At 49.0% G+C, this 15,546-nt stretch overlaps 1 protein-coding gene across 1 annotated transcript in view; it reads left to right on the top strand.

The window, feature by feature from the left end:
• LOC139753218 (glutamate receptor ionotropic, kainate 2-like) overlaps positions 1–15,546 on the top strand; it is a 52,427-nt gene that overhangs the window by 32,625 nt on the left and 4,256 nt on the right. Inside the window, 5 exon segments of the mRNA XM_071669438.1 lie at positions 2,227–2,364; positions 7,094–7,291; positions 9,890–10,122; positions 10,431–10,546; positions 15,355–15,513. Coding sequence (XP_071525539.1) covers positions 2,227–2,364; positions 7,094–7,291; positions 9,890–10,122; positions 10,431–10,546; positions 15,355–15,513 — 844 coding nt within the window.

Raw genomic sequence — 15,546 nt, 5'->3', positions numbered from 1 at the left:
GGCAGTTGAGGCCCTACCTAATCAAGGCCATCCCATTTACGCTACTTTTGCACGCTCAGATTTGTCATGCAGGACTGGCATATAGAAATATACCATGCTGTACTATGAGGACCTTGTGTTGTGTAGGACTCTCATGCAGAAATGAGTTATGTACATCTGTACTATGACCTGTGTTATGTAGGTTGCCATGTACGTATATACGTGTCGTGTGCTTATGTGCCATGCGGGGATGTCACGTAGAAGTGTTTCAAGGCTCTGTCATCTAGGAATGTGTCATGCAGTGTTGTGTCGTGTAAGGTTGTGTCTTGTGAGTCATATTGTGTCATGTACAATTGTGTCACGTAGGGCTTTGCCTCAGGGTTGTTTGTCGTTTTAGTGTCATTCGATGTAAGTCATGTAAATTGTGTTCATGTAGGAGTGTCAGCTTGTGCAAGGGGGTCCTATATATAGCCTTGTCATCCAAGACTGTCATGTGTATGAATGTGTCATTTAGATTCACGAGAGGGTTATGTGTCATACAGAGATGTGTGTCGCTTAATGTGTCACGTAGGGCTGTGTTAGGTATACCTTAAGCCTATACGACACGTAGAGCTCAGGTAACTCGACCGTGTCATGCAGGCCGTGGTGGTGTGGCCACGAGAACGCTTCTCTGACATGAAGGTGATGATGATGTTTAGTGGGCTGGTTCTCCGGCAGAATGTCCCCCGAGGAGTGGACCAACCCGTACCCATGCATAGAAGAACCTGAGGAGCTGGAGAACTGCTTCAGCATTGTCAATTCCCTGTGGTTTATGATCGGCACCTACCTCTGCCAAGGTGCCGATATTGCCCCTAGGTAGGGATGACCGTGGCTTGGCTGTGGCTAGCTCTCTCTCTCTCTCTCTCTCTCTCTCTCTCTCTCTCTCTCTCTCTCTCTCTCTCTCTCTCTCTTAACTCTCGTCTATTGCTACCTGTCGTTCCAGTGTGGCATTATTTTGGTGTGCGCTTTTGTGTTGAGCAAAGGAGCTAGACTGGATCTGTCTCACACGCAACCCGGTGTTTGCACAGACCGGCGGTGACTGTTCCAAAGCAGTCGCGATTAGGATCACATAAGGCTGGCGACTGTGAGATCGAGATGTGTGTGTGTGTGTGTGTGTGTGTGTGTATGTGTGAGTGTGTGTGTGTGTGTGTGAGTGTGTGTGAATGCGTCCCGCACCAACCTATGGATACTTAAATTCCTATAGTTACTTAGATATCCTCTGTATCTTCCGAGTCTTGCTGACCGTAGTGGTGTGTGAAGTCTCCGTGCGCCAGTGTCGCTCTGGTGTGGAGCGTTCTGCTTGACGATGGGTTATCTGATGTCCCTCTCCAGCCAGTGTGGTGTCAAACCTTGTTGTCATCATGGTGTAAGACCCTCACCACCACCACCACCACCACCGCCACCACCACCACCACCACCACCAACTGAGGCTATCCACTTGTTACCACACCAGCCTGGAAAACACACTCCTTGTTTTCTCTCTCTCTTAATAAAAGGTAAACAAAATTTACCTACATTTTTGTCCCTGTGGACCAGACTTTTATATTGAATACCTTTTGCCAAGTCTCCCAGGCATCACTTGCTGGTGGACCTTCCCTGGTGTGGTGGTAGATCCACCTGCACGGAGAAGCTTACATAAACTGCGAATTGATTTTTCGCGTGTCGAAACCGACTCTCCTGAAGACGCCACATGAGATCCCTCAGAATCCGTACATAAAATATTTCAAGATTGGAACTCACGTGATGGTGGCAGGTTATTGGTCACGAGTGGATAGCCTCACTGGAGGTCCTTACTTTTACGTTCATTAATGATTATCTTTTTTTCTTTTTTAGCTTTTGTTTTCAGGAAACAGATTGCCTCCCTCGTGGTGTAGTGTCACCATGTTCATACCCTGTCTTGCTCCTTTATTTTTTTCATCATTTTTTACACTGTGTGACCCCATCAGTGTTGCCACGACCAGCAGTGAGCTCAACACCTTCACCTACTGTGACACTAATGATGCCTTAAAACTAGCAAGCTTCTTCTACCTCGCCACCGTCAGGATGCCTCGTGTGAAGGTTCCTGACCTGCAACCGAGCAGTGTTCATCCTCCTACAGACCACCCTCCCCTTGAACCTCCTACACCTAACCCCACGCAAAACTCCTGGTGTCTTGTGTGGCCTCTGGCTGAACCCTTGCTGACGTGTGTGGGTGTGGATGTGTTTCAGGATCGCGCCCAACGAGTGGGACAATCCTCACCCTTGTATCCAGGACCCGGATGAGCTCGAGAACACCATCAGTCTAAGCAATGCCTTCTGGTTCACGATCGGTTCCCTTATGCAGCAGGGGTCCGATATTGCCCCCAAGTAAGCCTCTCCCACTCTCGGCTCCAGCAGGGGGAGGGTAGTTGGTTCCTTCACTAATAGATGACGGTAGAGAGTGGGTAAAGCGAGTAGAGGGTAGAGCGCCCGGTTGTTGTAAGCAGCCAATAGCACACTTCGGTAGCCTGCTATGTCGACGATGGCACCTGTACTATCTTGCCTCTTTAACTGAAAAAAAAGTAAACAAAGCAAAGTGCTTCTGACGGCGTCGCATCTTCTGTAGTGGTATCTGTAGACCTCTTGCCGTAGTGCCAGTGATCTTTCCTGTAGCCTAATCACGTAGAAGACTGTACCTCACTGAAGGTAGATTGCCTCACGCGTAGATTCTTCAATGGAAGCTTAGGGTTCCCTCAACCATTAAGTTTTTTTTGTGATGGCACTGAGCGAGTGTGTCACAGTATCTGCTATTAGAGAGAAGGGAGGCGGTGTGCGCCTGGAGGAGGCGGAAGCCCTACTAGGAGTTGAGGCCAGCCAGACCTGCAGAAGCTGAGGGGGGACGTCACTTCCCCCCGCCACGCCATAAATAAGAGATCATGAAACTTGTTGTACCTGCATGTTGAACAGCTTCCATGGTTCTGTTTTCTGTTTGTATGTGCATGATGGAGCATGATGCATGGCCACACTCAGGCTCTACTAAGAATATATCATATGTCTGATGATGTTTATTTCATCACTTGATTAAAAAAAGAAATGGACTTATTATCATATTGCTGATTCTGCACAGATCCTCGAAGACAGCTAAAAGCTTTAACAATTCATATCTAAAGTCAGACTATTACTATTCTATTTTTCTACAGGAAAACATAATCTTTTTTTCCTCGAGTAGAACTAACGAAGACGCGTCATTCTTCCCTGTCTGAGTGGTCCAGGTGTCCAGGAGTTGTGGTGAACGAGGGTCGAACTGAGGCAACCATCGTGTTGCCTGAGGTCATCACACACATCACAAATATCTACAAATTTCTTTCAGGTTAAGATATGTTAAATTCGAGGATTCAAACGCTGAAGAACTCTCTCATCACCTGTACGTTCTTGAAGACGAGAGAGAGAGAGAGAGAGAGAGAGAGAGAGAGAGAGAGAGAGAGAGAGAGAGAGAGAGAGAGAGAGAGAGAGAGAGAGAGAGAGAGAGAGAGAGAGAGAGAGAGAGAGAGAGAGAGAGAGAGAGAGAGAGAGAGATTGATACATAAAATTTAAAAGCTTCATAATGATTGACCTACATTTATTCAAGAAGGTCTTGCATATTTCTTTTCAACAAAAGCTTTTTGTGTGTGTTTCTAAAGCCAAAAAGATATAGCACATAAAAGTATATACATATGTATTCGGGAATTATTATCTCAACGACACAAAAAAGCGACACAAACTCGACCTGTCGTTGTTTTAAGCCAAAACTCGCTCATGAATCATGACTTGATCGACGCACTGCAGCCAGAATATATTTATATACTTCACCGAGTGACAGCAGAAACAGCTCGACGTTTCTGACTGGGAGGGATTCCCTACCACTGCCTGGCGCACCTTTATCCCAACGCCTGATATTATTGGCGCCTCTACAGGTCCCCACCCTTGCTCCACAGTCGAGTGGTTATAGAGTCCTACACCTCACGTAAGTGGGCCCAGTTATGACCCGTAGGATCTGGTGATGATGGGTGAGGTTGTCGCAGGTGAGGTGAGGCAGGTGGACCTGTGCTGATGAGGTTGGTCGCCAGACGGGGTTGCGACAGGTGGCTTCGACATGCTGTGGGGTCGGACGCAAACATATCATGTGTCGCGCCCAGCTGACGTACATGAGGAAGTGCACCGGTCGCCTGTGTGCAAGACGTGACGTACACACACACACACACACACACACACACACGTGCGTGGCGGGGGTGTTGATGACGCTGGCTCCCCCCAGCCCGGGGAGACTGGGGGAGCTACGTGGTGCTGTTGCCCTGCAGGGGAATACGTCACTTGACCCCGGCTCCATCCCGCCACGCACACCACAACGTCTTCTCTTATGTATATATATATATATATATATATATATATATATATATATATATAGGTGTGTGTGTGTGTGTGTGTGTGTGTGTGTGTGTGTGTGTGTGTGATATATGGTGCGTCGACATAAGACATGTTTCTTTTCATGTCATTGTCAAGCGAAAGACAAACACGCGTGTGTGTTGCCTGTCCGTGAAGTGACGCGGGAGGAGAACCTCCTCCCCCTCAGACGCCAGGCTGAATATCATTGTACGACTGCCTTCTTGAACGATCCAGCACAGTTGTATAGTGAAGATGATACCTGGATTATGATGATGTCATCATCATCATCATCATCATCATCATTTTCATCATCATTGACAAAACGAATCTAAATCTATCTAACACTTAATTATTTTTTAACTTTACGTTTGTATTTCATTTTGTATTCCTTGTTCTCTGATGTTGATTTGATTTCATTCCAGCAAGCTACGGATCAGAGATAACAATATTAACTCAAACAATCTAAATTACTTCATTCAACGAACGACAAAAAAGTAAATAAGTTTCGAAAGATTTTCGAACAAACGAGAAGACTCAGCTTAAACATTTACACTTATTCTTTAATGATAGTGACTTGTGTATGACGTGTTTGTGACGGATTTAGGCCCAATGGCCATTGAGAGGTCGAGGGGCTTTTATGTTTAACTATAAACATTCGTTATGGCGTTGTAACGGCGGGAGACACGAGCATCCCGAACGTTACCGAAAGTTGTGACGACGGAATAAATTCCGTTACGTGGGATAAGGAAAGTAACATGTGTCACACGGCTGTTTAGTGAGGCCCAAGTCTCGCACGGATGGGTGTTTATACCAACGATCCCAGGAAGACCCACCTGACGAAGGAAGGAGGAACGTGAAGGGGGTGGTAGTGTGAGGAGGGTGTCAGTGGCGGCGGTAGCTGGGCTGTGGCAAGGGAGGGAGGGAGGGGCAGTGCTGGTGCCTGGTCCAGCCTGGCACACACACACACACACACACACACACACGTCACCTGACCCCCTCAAGCCACCGGGGGAAGGCCGGTGACCCTCGTCTGTGACCCCGGTACGAACAGGCGCATGACCCCTTACCATCGTCCCTCAGAATTCATGCAACAAGAAATGAACTCAAGCTATCTATCTATCTATCTATCTATCTATCTATCTATCTATCTATATATATATATATATATATATATATATATATATATATATATATATATATATATATATATATATATATATATATATATATATATATATACATATATATACTCGAACCACTCAGACATGGACCCACAACACTTTATTCATAAAACTGATGTACGTATTAAATAGAATTCTCTGTTCTCCAAAATGTGAAGTGTTCAAGCTTTTAGCATTGTTCTTCTGTTCTTCTGGTATTATTTACGTCACTCAGAGTTCAATGTCTCATCGCCAGTTTCTTATATATTACTTGATGACTGACACAGTCGTTTGCTCAACGCTACGTTTTCTGATGTTCATAATATTAACGTTTTCTTCATCTTCCTCCGTTTTCCTCTTCGTCATCCTCTCCATGTCCGTCCCACAACCTGCTGTTCGTCCCTTCTCTTCACCTGCCATTATCACCTGTTGTGTACGTCGTCACTTCCTTGTGTACGTGGCTACCTGCCTTGTGTACGTTGTCACCCACCGTGAGTAAACGCCCTCCCCACCTCCTCCCCCCCCCCCCCCCCCACTTTGTTATCGTTGCCACCTACCGTGTGAACCTGGCCCACCTACTTTGTGTACGTGGCCACCTGCCTTGTGTACGTGGCCACCTGCCTTGTGCACGTGTCCACCTGCCTTGTGTACGTGTCCACCTGCCTTGTGTACGTGGCCACCTGCCTTGTGTACGTGGCTACCTGCCTTGTGTACGTGTCCACCTGCCTTGTGTACGTGGCCACCTGCCTTGTGTACGTGGCCACCTACTTTGTGTACGTGGCGCTACCTGACTTGTGTACGTGCTTACCTGCTTTGTGTACGTGCTTACCTGCCTTGTGTACGTGGCTACCTGCCTTGTGTACGTGTCCACCTACTTTGTGTACGTGGCGCTACCTGACTTGTGTACGTGTCCACCTACTTTGTGTACGTGGCGCTACCTGACTTGTGTACGTGCTTACCTGCCTTGTGTACGTGCTTACCTGCCTTGTGTACGTGGCTACCTGCATGGTGTACGTGGCTAACTGCCTTGTGAATGTGGCTAACTGCCTTCTGTACGTGGCCACCTGCCTTGTGTACGTGGCTACCTGCCTTGTGTACGCGGCTACCTGTCTTGTGTATGTTTCCACCTACTTTGTGTACGTGGCTACCTGACTTGTGTACGTGCTTACCTGCCTTGTGTACGTGGCCACCTGCCTTGTGTACATGGCTATCTGCCTTGTGTACGTGGCCACTTGCTTTATGTACGTGGGTACCTGCCTTGTGTACGTGGCTAACTGCCTTGTGTACGTGGCCACCTGCCTTGTGTACGTGGCCACCTGCCTTGTGTACGTGGCTAACTGCTTTGTGTACGTGGCCCCCTACCTTGTGTATATGGCCTCCTGCCTTGTGTACGTGGCTACCTGCCTTGTGTACGTGGCCCCCTGCCTTGTGTATGTCCTCCTGCCTTGTGTACGTGGCCCCCTGCCTTGTGTATATGGCCCCTTGCCTTGTGTGCGTGGCCACCTACCGTGTGTGCGTGGCTGTGCGTGCACTAGGGCCGTGTCTACACGCATCGTAGCCGGCATCTGGTGGTTCTTCACACTGATCATGATCTCCTCGTACACGGCCAACCTGGCCGCTTTCCTGACGGTGGAGAGGATGGACTCACCGATCGAGAGCGCCGAGGACCTGGCCAAGCAGACCAAGATCAAGTATGGATGCAAGGAAGACGGATCCACCTATTCCTTCTTCAGGTACTGCGCCACTATACTCTCCCTTCTTCAGGTACTGAGCCACTGTGCTCTCCCTTCTTCAGGTACTGCGCCACTATACTCTCCCTTCTTCAGGTACTGAGCCACTGTGCTCTCCCTTCTTCAGGTACTGCGCCACTATACTCTCCCTTCTTCAGGTACTGAGCCACTGTGCTCTCCCTTCTTCAGGTACTGAGTCACCATGCTCTCCCTTCAGGTACTGTGCTACTGTACTCTCCCTTCATCAGGTATTGTGCTACTGTACTCTCCCTTCAGGGATGTCTTAGGTACCGCACAGCAGTGTACTCTATTGTTAAGGGACACATGTGTAGCCGTGAACAGGTGTGAGAGGCAGACAGATATGTGCCAAGGAGAGAAGGTATATGGAACAGTCACACCTGTAGCTAACAGAGTCAGGTGTACGGAGCAGACACATGTGTGATGTGTATGGTAGGTGTGTGTGTGTGTGTGGCTGTGTGACATACGTGGAGCATATATAGGCACGTGAGTCAGTGAGGGAGACGTGAGTGTCATGAATGACATACGTGGAGCATATCTAGGCAGGTGAGTCAGTGAGGGAGACGTGAGTGTCATGAATGACATACGTGGAGCATATCTAGGCAGGTGAGTCAGTGAGGGAGACGTGAGTGTAACAAGCGGCATCCTAGGTAACGGGGTGAGGTGTGGCCTAGGGCGTACTTGGGAACGTCTCTGCCTGGTACACCTCGGCTGTGGCCAATGTCTTTCCACCTCCTCCTCCACTCTCCTCCTCTTTATTCCCCTTCTTTACTCTGCATTTCCCCTCTCTCATCACGCTACTTTTCACCTGCTCTTCTCGCTCTTCATACTTACACTCTGTCTCTCAATACAGTCAACATTTTCTCTGTTATAGGTTGATAAGCTTTCAACTTTTCGTTGTCGGAATTTTAATCTGACCTTTTATCTACATTTTAGCTAAGTCCACATATGTATATGAATGTTTGTTGTGGGGTATGGGGAGGGGAATAAGAGGAAGAAAGGATTGGGGATTGGGGAGATCAGGCAGGGGAGAAGAGAAGGAGGTGACGTGTGGCAGCGTCGCCCCTGGGGAGCACGACCGTTACCACTGGCGGGGTCACGGGTTTGGGGAGGTATGTCTGTGTGGCGGGGGAGGGCAGACGCAGTCAACATACGCTTAATCATTACGCAATGAATAAATCCTTCAATACAATTCTAGTACAGAAAAGTCATGACGTTTCACTATGCGTATATTTTTTTCTTTTGGTGTAATATTTCTCCACTATTCTTAAATCTTGCTCTGTTTTATTGAAGATGTACGTTAAGTTGCTTGTTGAGAAATGTTCGTGAGAGCTGGTGTTCGACTGACATAGAGAACGTGAAACGTGTAACAACTCCTATAACTATCATAGGTCATAAAACTATCCACTTCACAATCAGAATGATCTCTATATCATGTCGACAGATTTGGCTAACTAGTACCAACCACCTTAACTACTGCCATCCCTAATTAGTTCTGCGGTTCCCCATGACGACCCAGAAGCAGGCCCCGTCCTTTCCCTTCGAAGCGGCTCAGATTTAACAGTAGCCACTCTGTTACAACCTGCCAGAGATCTCCCCGATCTCGACAGCACCTATGTACGTCCCCAACCCCCACCGTCAGGCCCCAACGCGATCATGAATTAGTACGAAGTAGATAGACGGTTACACAGCTTCAGGGTAACACAGTCCACCACATTTAATGACTTAATCAATCAGACTTGGGTTTTTCCCCTGAGCAGAGTAAGACACCTCTGCTTCATCATTATTCGTTCCCAAAATTTCCTGCTGACTGAGTACCTTCTCAACTCTCTTCAGTACTGAAGTCAACAAGACTACAGTCTCTAGTGACCTGTGACCCATGGTCATCAATCGCCCTGGTTACCAATGAAAATTTCGATTTAAATTAGGTTCACAAAGCAACTGCTTGTTCCACAGGTCCCCGGTAGTTTGGTCACAAAGACCTTCTCTACTACCAACTGCCTCCTCAGCTTCCCAGACGTTCCCATAAGACAAACTAGAGAGGCGCAAGACCTTCCTTGATGCCACTAGATCTTTCCACTTCACCAGCCAGAATATAATCAACAAAGTCATCGACCTTACCCTGTTAGGAAGTGGCTGGCAGACTCTCTAAAGCGAAGGTGTTTAGTCTGGACGCTTGTAACTTGCCCTCTCTCCCTTGCAGTCCCTCATTTGTGGCGTCCCGTGTGTTCCACTCCGAATTACTAGTTCCGTCCACGATAAAAATCCTTGACTTGGTGTGCTCCGGCAGCACCAGGACCTGACCCAACTCACTCATTGTCAAAACACAACTGATCTCTAACTCGTCTTGCACCTTCTACTGTACTACAAAGCAACACCGTTCCAACTCTTGATATTTTGATTATCTTATTATATTTCTACCATACTTAAAATGTAATTACCAAATAATTCCCGAAAGATTTGTCTTGTTGCCACGTTGCATTTCCCTTCCACCGAGAACCAAATAGCTGCTGCTAGGTAAACACTCAATCGTACACTGAACCATCCATTCGGTCGTTTGATGATGTTTCCACACCCGCACAGGGACAGCAACATTCCAACGTACCAGAGGATGTGGTCGGCCATGTCCAACGCCCGTCCCACTGTCTTCACCAAGAGCAATGACGACGGCGTCGAGCGAGTCTCGAAAGCTGATGGCATGTACGCCTTCCTGATGGAGTCCTCCTCGATTGAGTACGTGGTGGAACGCAAGTGTGACTTGACGCAGGTGGGCGGCCTCCTAGACTCGAAGAGCTACGGGATCGCACTGCCTCCAGGTGAGACGCTTACCAACCACCGTCACACGTACAACTATAACCATAGATCACGTCAGAGTGACACAATCGCGGTTATAAACAAGGTTTGTAACCACTGTTTGTGGTGAGTTGTAGCTGATGCAGTAGGAAGAAGTGTCGTTATAACCAAACTTGTAAGGAAGGCTGTACAATTGGGTACGATTCTGTTCACTTCCATAAAAAGGGAATCTAAGTACATTGAAAAACAAGAGTATGTTGTTCATTAAGGATCATTTTTAAGCATGTGTTGTTTATGAAAGGTGGGTTATGAGTGTATGAATTTCTTCCAGGCTCGCCATACACCAGTCCCATCAGCTCGGCGATATTGCTGTTGAAAGAGAGAGGCAAATTGCATATATTGAAAAACAAGTGGTGGAAACGACGTAAAATTGAAGGCTATTGTCAGGTAAGTGTGGCTGGTGAGAGAAAACGGGCATATATAAAAGCGGTGTGAGGAGGGCTAAAATATAATTGTTCATGGTAGAACATTTACCAAAAAATATGTATATGTCAGCCCCTTAAAAAGGACCTCACTTGATGGAGAAAATGAGATTGAAGAACGAGATATTTAAGAGATAACTTTGACGAGTTATGTTATGGGGAAATTGGATGACAACCCAATTAGGTGATTTAACCATTATGGACGATATTCAGATACGCCATTGCTTGGCTGTTTAGATGAAATTGATTACGATTAATTGAGTGAGAGCGCTTACGAGAGAGAGAGAGAGAGAGAGAGAGAGAGAGAGAGAGAGAGAATCACACAGTTCGTAAACTACCTCCCTTTTTAAACTACCACTGTATCTTAGACATTAGCATTTCAAAGACTTCTCCAGTACTTGCTTCTAGCGGCCTTGTATCTAATTGTACCACTTAGTGTGTGACTTACTACCTTCGTAGATAGCCTGGTACTGAAACATGGTTGGGTAGAACTCGGTAGACGGCAGCTAGCGTAATGATTTTCGGTAAACTAACGCAGTAGTTCTCACGTAATTTCGCCATACGCGAGACGAAGGAAGCGACACGTAGTCTTTTCCCCCCGTGGTAGAGTTTGAACGCCTAACCAACAAGGGCGCGCGCCTCTCTCTCCCTCCTGCTGCTGCTGCTGCTGAATGTAGAAGCCCCTGGACGCCAGGTAGAAGAGCTGTGACGTAGACGACCCCCTCCCGAGGAGGCCAGGGCGGGATACGCCACGCCGACGAAGACGGACTGGAAGCCACCGCCGCTCTGTGCCTGGGAACTCCATCCTAGCTGCTTACACTAGCCCTCTTTAGCCCTCACACACTAGCCCTCTTCAGCCCTCACACACTAACCCCCTATAACCCACATACTAGCCCTCTTTAGTACACACACACACTAGCCCTCTTTAGTACACACACACACTAGCCCTCTTTAGCCCCTGCACACACTAGTCCAAATTCTTTAACCCCCCTCACGTTTCTCAGTCCCTATTCTCTCGACCCTTCACTCACTAAATTTCACTCCCCTTCCTCCAACTCGCCTCTACCTACCCCTCCTCACTCGCTTGAACTGACCCCTCACCTCAGCCCTCAGGCCTTCATGTACAAGCCCTCCCATTCATTCATGTACAAGCCCTCCCATTCCTTCATGTACAAACCCTCCCATTCATAAGTCCTCAGCCTACATTCCCTGTCCCTTGGTTATTTCTCAAGCAGACCCACTCCGCCCAATCTCCGGCTTCAGCACCGTCTTAAGGTCCTCCGTTGCTATAGCCTCTGCACCGTATGCTTTAGGTTTTTAACATATGGTCCGAAGATTTCATGTTTGAAGTCTTGTCCCCCAACTCTCTGCACCTCCTATCTGCCACAAGGTCTCATTTCCTGAAGACCCTCCCTCCTCCCCTTTCATTCCTTTAGCCTTGATTGTTCAGTCCTCCACCCTCCCCCTCTCTATTGGCGGTATAACTTGTCTAGTTTCCTTTACAGGTAGGGGACCTTAAAGAAATACTTCGTCTTCATTTGCCTATCGCCACCTCTAATGACTTCCCCGTACACATTCAGCGCTGGTCAGTACATCTGCCTCAGCTAATCTCGCCTCGATTGTCTCCTCAGACATTGTCGTTACTGGCATGTGTACACACCTTTATGACCACTTCTCATTCTAGGGTGTATGTTATTCCTTTACGTCGCTGTTGTGTTCTGTAGTACCTTACACCATTATCCCAACCTGGGCATCACCCTTCACCATCCCAAAGTCTATTTCACCTCTTTTCCATCTTTTCTCTCTCGTGTGAACACGATATCTCTCTGAAGACTTCTCTTCCCTCCTCCGTCCCTCCCGGACCCTCACTATCTCCTGCTTCCAGCTTTGCACACCAAGTCTTTCCGAGCATGCAGGGCGGGCAGCTCCGTGCTTGTGTACCTGTGCATGCATGATCATGTAATGCATGTGCATGTGTGCTTGAGTTGACTAATACGGTAGACCTGCCAAGCAGTCACAGTTAACGAGAACTTTTAGCTCGTGTTCATCTTACCCTGGTGTTCCTCCTGATATAACGTACTTACATTCCAACTGCTGGACGTTTAGATACGTAGGTTTGCATCCAACTGATCATTTCCTGGATTCTCCTCTCATTGTTCTCACCTCCACTGTCCTGAACATGAGAAACTATGCCACAAATATGTCGTCTATGTGTCATGCAAGTTTCTGTCACACTGCCACCCATGTGTCCAGCTGCACTACCATCCATGTGTCCAGCTGCACTGCCATCCATATGTCCAGCTGCACTGCCATCCATGTGTCCAGCTGCACTGCCATCCATGTGTCCAGCTGCACTACCATCCATGTGTCCAGCTGCACTGCCATCCATGTGTCCAGCTGCACTGCCATCCATGTGTCCAGCTGCACTGCCATCCCTGTGTCCAGCTGCACTGCCATCCATGTGTCCAGCTGCACTATCATCCATGTGTCCAGCTGCACTGCCATCCCTGTGTCCAGCTGCACTGCCATCCATGTGTCCAGCTGCACTGCCATCCATGTGTCCAGCTGCACTGCCATCCATGTGTCCAGCTGCAATGCCATCCATGTGTCCAGCTGCACTACCATCCACGTGTCCAGCTGCACTGCCATCCCTGTGTCCAGCTGCACTGCTATACATGTGTCCAGCTGCACTGCCATCCATGTGTCCAGCTGCACTGCCATCCATGTATCCAGCTGCACTGCCATCCATGTGTCCAGCTGCACTGCCATCCCTTGTGTCCAGCTGTACTTCCATACATGTGTCCAGCTGCACTGCCATCCATGTCTCCAGCTGCACTACTATACATGTGTCCAGCTGCTTTACCATCCATGTGGCCAGCTGCACTGCCATCCATGTGTCCAGCTGCTTTACTATCCATGTGTCCAGCTGCTTTACCATCCATGTGTCCAGCTGCACTGCCATCCATGTGTCCAGCTGCACTGCCATACATGTGTCCAGCTCCACTGCCATCCATGTGTCCAGCTGCACTGCCATACATGTGTCCAGCTGCACTGCCATCCATGTGTCCAGCTGCACTGCCATGCATGTGTCCAGCTGCACTGCCATCCATGTGTCCAGCTGCACTGCCATACATGTGTCCAGCTGCACTGACATCCATGTGTCCAGCTGCACTGCCATCCCTGTGTCCAGCTGCACTGCTATACATGTGTCCAGCTGCACTATCATCCATGTGTCCAGCTGCACTGCCATCCCTGTGTCCATCTGCACTGCCATCCATGTGTCCAGATGCACTACTATACATGTGTCCAGCTGCTTTACTATCCATGTGTCCAGCTGCTTTACCATCCATGTGTCCAGCTGCACTGCCATCCATGTGTCCAGATGCACTACTATACATGTGTCCAGCTGCACTACTATACATGTGTCCAGCTGCTTTACCATCCATGTGTCCAGCTACACTGCCATCCCTGTGTCCAGCTGCACTGCTATACATGTGTCCAGCTGCACTGCCATACACGTGTCCAGCTGCACTACCATCCACGTGTCCAGCTGCACTACCATCCACGTGTCCAGCTGCATTACAGTCCCTATATCCTGCTGTGATTCCTGCTGTGTTTTTAGCCTTACATGATGCTTCAGTGTCACCCACGTATCCTTATCTGGTGTTATCTTTATACCTTGCTTTGTTGTCGATCATGTATCCTGCCGCTGTATCACCCATGTATTCGAATATGGTGTCACTTATGTATTCTCGTTTGCTGCAGCTCATGTATACTGATGCTGTGTTACCTGTGTCTATTACTGTGCCGTTACCTATGTATCCTACCGTGGTGTCATCCATGTATCCAACCGTAGACTCGCCCATATATCCAACCGTAGACTCATCCATGTATCCAACCGTAGACTCATCCATGTATCCTGCTGTAGACTCATCCACGTATCCTGCTGTAGTTAAGGACCTGTAGTGTGACCTTCACATAAACTACCAACTACCCACGAGTCGCTCGTTACTGCTTCTAAGTTTTTTGTTCTAATGAAGAAAACTTTTGATATATTTTTTTTTTCTCCCACGTCCCTCCACATGTGTCCTCCACATACGCCAGAGTGCCCCAGGGTGTCCAGACTTACAAAGACGCTTACGCCCTATGTTTCTGTTGCCCCTACTCCCCTGCCGCCCCCCCTACATCAACCCCTGCCGCCGTCCCACACCCCTAGACCAACCACCCCCCCCAAATCAACCTCTGTAGCCTTAGCCTAACCTAACCCCTGCCGCCGTCCCCCTAGATCAACCCCTGCCGCCGTCCCCTAGATCAACCCCTGCCGCCGCCCCCTAGATCAACCCCTGCCGCCGCCCCCTAGATCAACCCCTGCCGCCGTCCCCCTAGATCAACCCCTGCCGCCGTCCCCCTAGATCAACCCCTGCCGCCGCCCCCTAGATCAACCCCTGCCGCCGTCCCCCTAGATCAACCCCTGCCGCCGTCCCCCTAGATCAACCCCTGCCGCCGCCCCCTAGATCAACCCCTGCCGCCGTCCCCCTAGATCAACCCTTCCATCTCCCCCTAGACTAACCCTCCCCCTCCTCCTCCCCCAGCAACCATCATCACCATTCCCCACCACAACCACCATCACTACTACTCCAACACCACCACCACTACTCCTCCAGCAACACCACCAAAGACCTAATACTACGTCCACCACACACACACACACACACACACACACACACACACACACCTGCCACACGCCAGCACTAACCGTGTCTGCTCGGGTAGCGGGAGGCGTCTTCCAAGAAGTCCAGCGGCGCTGCTGAGTTGGGTCTGGCCAACGTGGGCGGCGTCTTCGTCGTCCTCATCGGCGGGATGGGCGTCGCCGCCTTCATGGCCGTCTGTGAGTTCATGTGGAACGCCAGGGAGCTCGCCACAGACGAGAGCGTAAGTATACCTCAGGTCCTGCTACGTGGCCAG

The sequence above is a fragment of the Panulirus ornatus genome, chromosome 14, assembly GCF_036320965.1.
Source record: "Panulirus ornatus isolate Po-2019 chromosome 14, ASM3632096v1, whole genome shotgun sequence".
Taxonomy (NCBI): Eukaryota; Metazoa; Arthropoda; class Malacostraca; order Decapoda; family Palinuridae; genus Panulirus; species Panulirus ornatus.
Note: the sequence above shows the minus strand (reverse complement) of the source record. Positions and strands in the feature narration are given on the sequence as shown.